At 43.7% G+C, this 12,821-nt stretch overlaps 1 protein-coding gene across 1 annotated transcript in view; it reads right to left on the reverse strand.

The window, feature by feature from the left end:
* ITGA4 (integrin subunit alpha 4) overlaps nucleotides 1-12,821 on the reverse strand; it is a 628,337-nt gene that overhangs the window by 573,706 nt on the left and 41,810 nt on the right. The window contains exons 3-4 of the mRNA XM_078681473.1: nucleotides 5,010-5,116; nucleotides 4,739-4,868 (exon numbers count right to left, since the gene is read on the reverse strand). Coding sequence (XP_078537599.1) covers nucleotides 4,739-4,868; nucleotides 5,010-5,116 — 237 coding nt within the window. The remainder of the gene's footprint in view (nucleotides 1-4,738; nucleotides 4,869-5,009; nucleotides 5,117-12,821) is intronic.

The raw sequence follows: 12,821 nt of genomic DNA on the forward strand, positions 1-12,821 counted from the left end.
CTGTTTGCCACAACTTTTTCTACTTACACCAGAGGGGCATTAATATGGATTAGACCAAGGACCTCCTTTGTGGCAGATGAGGTTGACATTGAGATGGAGGGCAGCTATGTTTTTGTGCGGGGTCGCCTAGAAGGCCTGCAGATACTAGTTGGCTCAGTTTACGCACCAAACTCAGAAAAACACTTTTCCTCAATAAACTGTCGGACAGGCTATCCAGTTGGAGCAGGATTCAGTGGCTCATAGGAGGTCACTTCAACAGTGTCCTTGAGCTAGGCCTGTACCACTCATTCCCTGACTGCCCAATGCACTCACAGTCTCAACCTAGTGAGCGTTATGCAACTGGCTCCATCGCTGGCAGTTGATCAATATCCATCAATATCTGGTGTCAACTCAATGCTACAGCGAGAGTGTACTCATTCTTCTCTGCCCCACTTCAATTACATGTTTAAATTGATCGAATACTCATTACAACTAATCTGTTACCATCTATTTTACATACTGACTATTTGGGTCGGAGCCACTCTGACCATAACCTGCATTACTAACAGTTGTTGTGGGATACTAGTACACCTGCCATTCCTACATGGTGACTGCAGTCGGGGCACTAGAGGACCCTCCTTCTCGGGCATCTCTTGGTACCGCCATCCCCGATTATTTTGAACATAACAACCACACCGCATCCACAAGTCTTCTTGAATGGGACGCGTTCAAGGTCACTGTATGTTGACATTGCATGGGTATGCAGTGGAATTTGCGTAAGCTCCTTGAAGGGGACCTTATTCGCATTGAACACATACTTCTCCATAACAAAATCGAAGCAGTGCACAACTCAAATGAGATACATCATTTAGCAAACATGCACTGAGAACACATGCCTCTACTAGAGAGACTACGCTCGCTCAGGCTGGTTGCTAGCTTAGCTCATTCACCAGGGCTTTTTAGCGATCCTCTCTCGTGTCACTGCGCACTTCCACTAGATCTTTACTTTATACCCAACACGAAATACATGACAAGCTCACACGCCATTACACATCATTGTATCCGTCGGTCAATGCTGCCGACCATGGCAAATTTAGTCAATTCTTTTCCACGATCTCACTGCCATGCATCACACCTGAGCTGTTAACGGAAGTGGATGACCCTATCACACAGTTCGAAATACAAGAAGCCATTTGTACACTCCCAACTGGCAGGACCTCATGCCCTGATGGCCTACCTGCCAAATTCTATAAAGTTTATGCCCCACTAGTCGCTCCCCAGCTGAAACTCTTTGATGAGTAGGCCCTTTACACTTCTACCATTTATGGAGGCATGGCTTGTTTCTCTCCCCAAGCCTGACAAGGATCCCATGGAGCTGATCTCGCACAGGCCTTTGGCAGTATTTAATACAGATTTTACGGTCCTTGTGGACCACTTTGGTCCCAAATCTGGATCATTCGAATCAAAACAGGTTCATGCCAGCACGTAGTACTTCAAATCTCAGGCGCTCTTTCCGTGCCATGAAATATTCAACACAACATTGGCCCCAGGCTGGATGCCTTGTGCAGGACCTCGAAAAGGCTTTCGACTCTTTGGAGTGGCCCCTTTGGTTTGAGGCACTATGACATTGTGGCATCCGGTCCCATTTTCTGTGCTTAGGGCAATTATTGTACACACATCCTCTGATCAAGGTTAAGACTGGCTCCTCTAACTTCAAGCCAATATCGATGTGCTGGGGCTTCCGGCAGGGTTGCTGCTGTCCCCCTTACTCTTTTCTCTAGAGATAGGGCTACTAGATGCTGCGATCCAGAAGGGGGATTAGACCTGGGGCATACCATTAGGAGATGGTCTACACAACATATCCCTTTATGCAGATGATCTGTTACTGTACCTCAGAGACATCCATAATGTCCCTGGTACGATTGCTGCAGCACTGCATCGCTTTGCAGCCCTATATATCCTTCGAGTCAACTGGGCAAAATCATCCGTACTCCCCTTCACACTGGGTTTACCAGACCCACAACTTGCCTTTATCAAAACACTGATACCCTGGTAAGCCAGGATAGTTTGGTACTTGGGTGTTCACTCTCTAGCGGACCTTTTTGATGACAACCACATGCATGCAACAACCTCTATTAGATCGCAAGATCTCAGGTGGCTTTTTGGCAGACATTGCTGCTATCAGTGGTGGGCTGGGTGGCCATGCTGAAGTTGGTGGTCCTCCCCCACTTTTTGTATTATTTTTTCAATCTACCTCTATATAGCCCGACTAAATCTTTTCGGGACTTTGAGACGCGTATTTGGAAATAAATCTGGAATACCGGGTGCTACAGAGTGGCATTAACACAATTATACTCACCCCTGGATCAGGTCGGCTTTGCGGTTCCAAACCTAGAACATTATCTTGTTTCTCAACTCCGGTGGGTAGCTAAATGGATAGCTAGCCTGCAGTGAGCCTGACATAGCCACTACGCTACCACCCTGGACCTTGCCCCATATTCTTCACTTGTTCTATCCAATCACCAGAGCAAAGATGCCGGAATCTATTATTCTGAGGGGCACACTGCTGCTACCAACAGAGCCTCTACCGTACACGATTGGTGACCCCATATGTACCAGCACTAGCTCGGTGAGGTACACCTAGACACGTTGGCTTCACTTCCATGGCGGAACTTGGTGCTTGGCATGCAGTAGGCTTACACATCTGGGTGATCTCTATTGAGAGGGTGCCCTCACCCCCTGTGAGACACTAATGGGTGATTCTGATCTACCACCAGGACAGTTCCTTTTATATAACTCACTACTGTTGACATTAGCTCGCATGTGGGGTGACTTAACTAATGAACTACCGACCCACTTAGCAGTGCAATACCTCAAGGTTATGGGAATGGGTAGACACTTAATACATTAACTGGCTGAATCGCTGCAAACCCACACCGCACCTTCCCAAGTAGCTCTGCATACCCACTGAGAAGACGACCTTCCCTGCCCCTGCCTGGACAGGGAATGGCCTGCAAAGCTGGAGAGTCCCACTAGTGTACCGGGCAATAGGAGGTTCCACCTGATACAATTTTAGATTGTACACCGACCCTAAGTCACGCCTGTCAAAATCAACCGCTATTTCCACAGTGTGGATGTTGCGTGCCCTCGTGGCACCATGGTAGATGCAGACCTGATACATATGCTATGGGCTTGCCCCTCTTTTCAAATTTACTGGTGTCACAGCCAGGCTATTATCTTGCATGGAGCGCCGCACTACATGAATGGCAAACATGCATTCTAGGTCTGTATCACAGAGACAAAAGAAAAGGGTAACCTACAGATTTCTCAATCTTGGGCTTCCTGATGGCCAAGCACCTCATCACCCGTAGGTGGAAGTCACAGAGCCCCCTTCACTTGTGGCATGGACACAGTCCCTCCTTACGTGAGCACAGACGGAAAGTGTGGTGTTGCACCAAGAAGGTGCCCTGGGGTTGTGCAAATACCTTATAGTCTCCAACTGGGACACAATACTGTCAGATCTCCAGACTCTCGCACAGGATGATGATGGGAGTGACACAGGCCTACAGGTAGACAGAGCCGGCACAATGGCTGATCGCACCACACATTAACCAGCTGTTCACCCCGTTGATCTGATACCACTGACTCTTCAGGTTTATTTCAATTTGCATACTTAATGGCGTAGTTGAATGCTTTGTTTGTCTGTGTGCGTTGGGTGTGGGGAGCGACGAGATCTGAAGTGGCAGGCTCCTAATCTTTCTATTGTTTTATTCTCAAATAAAATCTTTTCTCCTCCATTGCAGAGTTGTGGATATTTGGTCCCTCAATGGATCCCCGTGGACGAGTTAATGCTTATTCTTTCGAACTAGATTGCTTAAGGTTGTCAAACACGTGCAATTTGGTGTATATGTGATCACCATACGTTGGTTGTAAATGCGATTACACTATTCGCTTTTCTTCATTGAAAGCGTTGTATACCGAATATATAAAATCAATAAAAAGATTCAAACAATGAATAGGAGGTCTGCAAAAAGAAAATATTGAAAGATTACATTCTAAGTTTAGTGTCAATGGATGAAAATAATTGTGGTGTGCAGCCCATCCCCGACAGATATACTAATTGTTGTATTTCTCTCTACAATCAAAGCAGGCTCCTTACTAATAATCTCCTATAACATCGGTGTATTTCTAATGAAAGAAAGTATGGTATGCTATTGCTAACATTTCCACCTGATGCCATAAAATGCATCAACCCACAAGAACGCACTCCACCACACTGGAACTGTGTGCAAGGCTTTACGCATTCCAATCTTTTGAGCAGTACTATCAAACCCTTTACTCAGACTGTTCAGGAAGGTTGATATATTCTATTTACCAGCTTATGGCCAGGACTACGTTATATACACAGAATGTCAGAACCAATCAAAGTCATCATGGGTTTACTAATTAGATTAATAGAAGTGTCATGTACTTTCCTAGAATAGAAAGAGAACAGTGTGCTCTGTTGGGATAAGGTATTTTGCTTTGCAGCAGCAATGTGTGAAAGAGTAAAATGGATTCCCTTGTTACTTACGCCCATTCCACATGGCTGGATAACCCCATTCTCACAGGAGCTTCTCAAGACTGCTCTTGATGGTGTCCAATTGTAAACATGGAATACCACATAATGAGTATTATAAGAATCATAAATTAATTAATTTAACATTTGGTCAAATACTTGTGGTTGATCAAATGCACAGTTGTAGCCATATCCTATTACCTTGGTAACATGGAATTATTCTCTTGCTGAGTTCCATCCGAAAATCAGGCGGTACTCCAAAGCAAATTCCATGAGGTAGTTTGTGTTCCTTCGCAAGGTAATATACATTTTTCCATCTATGTCCACAAGCCTGTATAAAAAATATGGAGTACTGTGTAAACGTCTACCAGATTTATTGGTTTCATGCGTGTAATTTTTTAAGTGAAATAAATACATTTATGAAAGAAACAAATTCAATGAATGTTGAAATCATCAATAAAAAGGGACCTACCACAAGGTTGCCATCTTTTCCTGACTGTCTAGATAAAGACACACCCATCCACTGATTATCTCTCTCTTCAACACATGTCTTCCCACAAAAGTCCCCCAATGGATTACCTTAAAAACAAAGTAAAAATTAAAAGCATTAACATCATTGCTGTAGGATGCTCAATAAATATTAATGGTGTTATAATGAATTATCTCTTGATCTTTAAAAACTAGCAAAATATTAGACATTACGTTTCTGCTAAAGTAGGTTAAAATGACCTCTCCACAAATAGCCTCAGCAAACTTAAATACAACTGCATGCTCTAAATTTTGCAAGTTTGCATAGCTGCAAACAGTTATGAAAACAAAAAAACAGTGCGTTTGCACTGATCACAAACGAGTCAACTAACATTCACCATCACCGAATTAACAGTGTTTTAACACTTGTAAAAGGAATTATCTAATGAGTGATGAGCTTCAGGGTGAAGGTTTAGGAATACATATTCAGGTATTTTTAAATCTAAAAAATTGTATTTCACAACAGTCCACTTAATAACACAATATAGTTTAGAGGTGTCCAAGAGAAGCACAATGATAAACGATGGCTCTCCCTGGATGGGTAATGAGCATTGCAGGTTGTACTTGTAATAACCAGTCAGTACTATACAATTGCAAGTTAATTCCCCCCGGAAATGGATATAACTTTACCGGGGCTGAGGGAATTGAAAACGTGATCTGGGGGTCAGGTGCCAGGTGGAGGTTGAGAAGAGGGATGGATGGTGGGGTTTTGGGAGAGTAGGGCAGCTGCCATAAATAGGGGATGATCATTACATACCACAAAAGTGGCACACTTATAATGAGGGGCCTGGTGTTTATTCTTACATATCTTGAAACCACTACTGCAATGTTACTGCTTCTGGGGCTATTTTTTGGGCAACAACCTTTTAGCCATGAAGAGCTCTAGCAACAGTAAATATGATTTTTCCCCAACCTCTTTTGCATTGGCATTAAACCCTGTAAACAATATTAGGGTTTTGCTATTTAATATTGAATACTACTTTTTGCAGTTTTTATATCGCACAAGCGTGACCCGAAGGTATTGGGGCACTTTACATGAGCACCAGTTACATTACACAAGGAAGCATTCATATTTTGGCCGCTGATGCGGAGACTGAACCACTTTCCCCAGTTCCAAAGGCAGCAGCTCTAGCCATTATGCCACATCTTCTTTCCTTCTGTAGTCTTTTTATTATTACCTTTCCCCAGAATTAGCTCCTGTGAAACGTATGTGCTTTCACTTGGAGGGAGAAGCGTTCTGCTCCTGCCGGGACGAGAACATAACACCCTGCTCAGGCTCTTGAGAGCAGGGAAACAATGGTGTCCTGGTGGTTGCGGTCTCTGGGACACTGTACAAGGCCATTCAATAGCTCAGGTAGGGAGGCATGCATGCCCTTCTACCATTTTAAAGTACGATGAGGACCTATGGGATAGGTTCCCTGTGGCCTGCCAAAAGCTGGAGTAAGTGGTCTGCATGCGGCCCTCCCCTTTAATTACAATTAGCCCAGGGGATAGGGTCCCCGGGGCTTGACAAAGGTTCGGGGGGGGGTGGGCGGTCAGCACACCCCCTCCCCAAAAACTTTAACATCTTCAAAACCCAGGCCCTGCCACCCCAGGGGTGCCTTTTTTTAATGCGGAGTTTTTAAAAACAATTTACTATGGATTTGCAGATCCACCGCAAACTTGCATAAAAATGTTAAAAGATGTCACCAGGCGAGTGGGTGGGGGGAGGGGGGCAGGGTATCCCTACCCAGCACCCCTATATGTTTGTTTACCTTACTTGTGGGAAAGGGGACTGAGTCTCAAGTTCTAAAATGGCTGCTACCACATCTTTGTTGATGTGGTGGCAATCAATCAGTTCTTATCTCAAGATCTGTCTGCTCCTCAGACACTCCACGGTGTGAAATATATGATGTTTTGAGCCTTAATTTCTCAAAAACGATGTGACAGATTTACACCAAATTACAAAAAGCATGCTTTATTGGCCAAGATCAAGCTCTCTGTCAAATTTGGGGTTATTCTGTTCATCAATTTTTGTAGTATTGTTGTTCAATTTTCCTATGGAAAAATGAATGAGGAAAATTAGTTCAGGCACTCTCGGTTTTTCATGGCCCCCACTTGACAGATCACCCAGAAACATTCCTGGAGGAAGCAGGTTGATGGGTAAGACTTTTTTGTGAAAATAGCAGCGAAGGAAAGGTGGGAACCCCAGATCTGGTGACGGTCAATCTGATAGTTCAAAGATTTAATACATTTAGCCAAACATTGTATACTTCATGAACCTCCCTCAGGAAGCCTCTGTTCAGGCTTGCTCGCCTCTATCCCCAAATATTCACAATCTGTTGCTACTTTATGTGTGTCATATAATACTTTTAGGACAGCATTTGTCTGTCTTATCAGACACTCATATGGGTCAAAATTAACAAGATGGGGCATTTCTCCCACCTTGCTACTGTCAATACTGGCACTATGCTCTAATACTTGGGTGATAACAAAACTTGGCATCACCTCGGTGACGACTGATAGGATCTTTACCTACTGAAAATTGAAATAAAGTTGTGTGTTGGTGCGGTTATGTTTCCAAGTTGTAACTAACATACCTGGGTACGTTTATGGAAAAGGCCATGAATCTTTCTCCCATGCTTTGCAGTAATTTACTACCCATTGCTCAATGCACCAGCAATACTGTCTTATTAGATCAAATGGAGGTTGGCTCCTAAGAGGTTCCACAACACTCTTAGGGAATATTGCATTATTAATAAACTAACTATTAGCATCAACAAGGCCAACATTGTGAACTTTGGCTCCAGGTCAGTAAAACGTGGCAACTGGTACTTGGACAACTCTACACTGGAAAAGGTGTAGGTCTACAAACATTTAGTTGGATAAAAGTGGGAGCTGTCACCTTCGTGCTTCTCTTAAGGTGATGCTGCCCTTTTACACCAGTCTATGAATATCTCAGGCCCCTCCCTGGCCCCACTTTTGTGCATCATCTCAACTAAATTAATCCCTCCTTCAAGGTATGGGTCGGCAGATTTTCTAGGCAATCTTGCATGGCCAGAAAACACAATGCAATGGTGTGGAGACAGTCTGCTATTTGTTCTGTTTGACACTATTACTGAGGCACAAATACATCTAGAGTACTTGCTTCTGAAAAAAGAAAGGGCATAGGAAGCTAAATTTCTGAATCTGTGTTTCAAAATTTGCAATGCCAAAGAAGGATCATAAAAATAGAGGAAATGGGAGAATCGGTCTCTCTCTCCATTCAGTAATCCAAGGCCAACATAAAGAGTAAGGCCTTGAATAATTTACAACTTAGCACATAATGGCTACAGTCACTTTCCTTAAGCCAATTTTGTCAAGTAACCAACCACCTCTTAGTACAAATTCATTTCCTCTAATGCAGTACTTACTACACTATAAAACATAAAAGCCAAACATGTCTAGCGTATAACATATTGTTGTAATGTGATTCTCTTTTTTATGGAATGTATTAGCCTTTTCCACTTCCTAGCATTATTCTCCGCCCTTTCCATGTTTTATAAAAGTACATTTTCACAGTTGACGAGGTTGTCGTACTAAGAATGTAGTGAAGGTTCTACTCAGTGAGGCGAAGAGAATTGGTAGTGTACAGTGGAGACGTGTAATATAGAGATCTTTCTTGACCAATTTGTGTCTTTATTACAACACTGGTGCCTCAGGCGGCTCTGGGAAAGGGGAAGATGCTGTCTCCTCCCCTTCTGGTTCAACCACACCAAGCTTTATAAAACGCTAATAAATACCACCTGCCTGGAATAAAGACTCTGATATGCGAAAATAATTCCCTGAGGACGTTTAGTTTTCCAAAAATTATTGGGGAGAGATGTGCTGTAATGTAATTCTCCTTTTTAGGTCGAGCCTAGCTCAGCACGCATACGCTTCTCTAGGAAAACGACCTCTTGGAATCACTCTAGACTTTTCACATGCTTGTGCGTGTGTTTTTTTTCAGCATTTTTTCTGTTGGGCTTTACGTGCGTCTTTATAAAAAGACAGCACGCAATTGGGCAAAGGCATGTCCCACCTTTCCCAGGGAATGTATCCGCCCACGACCTACGGCTTGGGGTTACGCGCAGGGGTGCCATCTGTTCGAGGTCATGTCCCCATGTGTTTTTAATTCACACGTACGCGTTTGCCACGCTACCATGCTCACTCGCCTCCACTTCTCTCTCGCGCCATTCTTTGCTTTTCGGGAAATGTTTACTCCTAGAGCGTTTTGCTCTTGGGAGCCAGCAGCAGCGGCGCGCAGGCAGCCATCTGTTTTGGGTCAGGTTTCATTTCCAGACATTGCCGCTTTCGTTAGAAGGTGCGTCCCCCTCCACCCCAGCTCCACAAGAGTGCGCTTTCATTATCTCTAAAACACACAGGAACAGAAAGAAAATCAATTACGATGACATCTTACTTTTCAGTGGAATCGTCAGCACCATCTAATGAGCGGCCATTGGCCAGACCCCTATGGGAAATTACAAATAAGTTTATTATGTCCATTCACACTACTTTCAAATGATTCCAGCCTGCAGTGTCCGGTTGAACGTGAAAACCTTGCATTTCAGCTGCTCCTTCTCTAGAAACCCCAGCAGCACGAAAATACAGACAATAAGCCAGACTCAGTTAGCCTGCCCAGTCCGCTCTGGTCCAAGCCGATTCTGTCGGCTCAGTGGGCTGACGCTTCCACCCTATTAATCTTATGTTTGACCTCACAACTGTAGGTTCGAACCCCAATGTGTCTGCTCAGCCTTTCATCCTAATAGAGGCAGACAAACTAATTAACATTCATTTGGTTGGCAATAAACATCTGTTACTCAGCACCAAGATGCAGCATACTCCAGCCCCGCCTTCACTTGCACACTGGGATAACTCACTTTCGCCTCCTTTCAATTCGGCTCCTGATTTTCTCTACTGTGCTCGCTTTCTGATTTGGTACTGGCATTCAGTAGCGGTCGGCAGTAGGTGTTTCTGTAGGGCGGTGACGTGGGCAGGGGGAGGGGCAGGGTGGGGGTAGTAATGTATGGATTACGGAGTTTTATGTTATGTTATTGGCGATTTATATAGCGCACGGCTACTCGGGCAGAGTGTCCCGGCGCTGTACAGATCTGTAGAGAGAGACAGAGCAGAGACCAAGCGCACTAAAGGCTGAATAGCCAGGTCTTAAGGCTTTTCCTGAAAGACAGGAGATGATCAGCTTTTCTCAGTGAGAGGGGGAGCTTATTCCAAAGCTGCGGGGCACAGGCTCTGTAAGAACGACCTCCAATGCGCGAGTGCTTTACAGATGGAACATTTAAATAAATAAAACAAATTTCGTTGCGCGCACTGCATCACATTTTGTGATGCAGTGAGCGCAACGAAATTAGTTTTGTTTATTTAAATGTTTCTTACCTGTAAAACTCCGTAATCCATACATTACTACCCCCCACCCTGCCCCTCCCCCTGCCCACGTCACCGCCCTACAGAAACACCTACTGCCGACCGCTACTGCTGGCATTATATAATGCAAACTTACCTACAAGGCACGCACCCTATTAATCTTATGTTTCACCTCACAACCGCAGGTTCGAACCCCAGTGCGTCTGCTCAGCTTTTCATCCTACCAGAGGCCGACAAACTAATTAACATTCATTTGGTTGGCAATGAACATCTGTTACTCTGCACCAAGATGCAGCATACTCCAGCCCCGCCTTCACTTGCACAATGGGATAACTCACTTTCACCTCCTTTCAATTCGACTTCTAATTTTCTCTACTGTGCTCGCTTTCTTATTTGGTACTGGCATTATATAATACAATCTTAACTTTAAGGCAAGCACCCTATTAATCTTATGTTTGATCTCACAACCGCAGGTTCGAACCCCAGCACCTCTGCTCAGCCTTCCATCCTACTAGAGGCTGCCGAACTAATTAACATTCATTTGGTTGGGAATAAACATCTGTTACTCGGCACCAAGATGCAGCATACTCCAGCCCCACCTTCCCTTGCACAGTGGGATAACTCACTTTCGCCTCATTTCAATTCGGCTACTGATTTTCTCTACTGTGCTCGCTTTCTGATTTCGTACTGGCATTACATAAAGCAATCTTAACTTATCTTTTCGCTCCCCCACTCAGAAATCTGCAAGCACTTCTCCTTTCATTCCTCTTTATTTTTTGCATTATGTAGCGCAAATGAAGGTATCAAAGCACTTTACGTAAGTACTAGTTCTATTACAGAAATCTGCCCGGTGGGTGATAATGTGCTGCATGGCTAAACACTTATAAGGTCCCAAAGGCTAGACCTATTGGATATGCCAATGCTCGTTTATAGATTGTATTCACCCAGTTTTCCATTTACCAGAATTACTGGCCCCCCTCCTGTTTCATAATAATACATTCTCACAGTTGACGAGGTTGTCTAACTTAGAATGTTGTGAAGGTTCTAGTCAGTGAGGTGAAGAGAATTGATGATGGAGGGTGGAGATGTGTAATAAAGAGATCTTACTTGACGGATTCTTGTCTTTATTACAAAACATATCAACTGAGTCTCAATCAGGGTTATTCAAATGTTCCAATGACTTGTACTCTAAAGGGCAAATTTTCTTCTTTTAGGTTTCTTGCTGTCTGGAAGCACACTCATTCAGAGACTTGCTGCCGGTTATGAGGATTTAAGATACAGTCACTTATGCACATATTGTGCATATGCTAGCGCTAGTGGAAAGTAAAGGGCAATTGAGACCTTTCTTCAACAGGCACAGGAGGAGGGCTTGTGAGGAAGCAGTGCTCTAATATGTGGGTGGAGAAGTTTCCACAGTTAACTAGTTGTGTGTTGTGTTTCTTGAATTACGTGGTTAACCGTCTTTGCTTAAAGGGCTGTCAACGGTGTACCTGTTTTTGGTTATTCTTTTTAATTTCTGTGCAAAGGATGTGGGATTCAACTTCCGAATTTTATCTATGTATTATTTTTGTAATGTTTTATGTCAATAGTGCAATAAATATGATTGATCCGCAACTCCACAACCCAAATATTCACAAACGTCCCACAGGCTCCCAGACAAAGTTCTGAATTGGTTTTGTGTAAAACGCCATAATGTAATTCTCTACTCTGGCTATGTAATCTGTGCATTTATTGAATCGGGGAGCACAGAGAGATCTCAGGTTTTAGAAGTAGCACACCCATAGCCAATCAAAACCTAAGGGTATATATAATTGATTCTCTTCCTTTATTAAGGGATTGTCAAATTTCATTCAAGAAAACGGAACTCAGTACTGTGTGTTGAACATGATCACACATCTGGAATCAGGAATATTTCAAGACCTATAAGCCCAAAATTCTTGGCTTAAAGGGGGCTAACAAAATAGCTAGAAAAACAAGCATTGTAAAAGCCAATGTGTTTTGGCCATGTTATAGCAAAAGCGTGGGTACTGTACAGAATGACTCAAAGTTAGTGGCATAAAAAAGAGTGGCATGGAGTAGAGTGGAGTGTCTGAATGGCACACAGTGGGGAAGAGTGGATTTTTGTGGCATGGTGTGGAGTTTAGTGGAATGTCATGGAGTGGTGTAGAGGGGAGTGGGGTAGAATGTTGTGGAGTTTTGTGGAGAGAGTAGATTGTCAGAATTGAAGGGCATAGAGTGCAGTAGAATGTCATACAGTTGAGTGGCATAGAGTATTGTGTCATAGAGTGACATAGAATAGAGTGGCATAGAGTGTTGTGGAGTGGCGTAGGGCAGGGCAGAATGGAGTAGCGTAGAGCAAAGTGGAGTGGCATAGACT

Source organism: Lissotriton helveticus, chromosome 3_1 (assembly GCF_964261635.1).
Source record: "Lissotriton helveticus chromosome 3_1, aLisHel1.1, whole genome shotgun sequence".
Taxonomy (NCBI): Eukaryota; Metazoa; Chordata; class Amphibia; order Caudata; family Salamandridae; genus Lissotriton; species Lissotriton helveticus.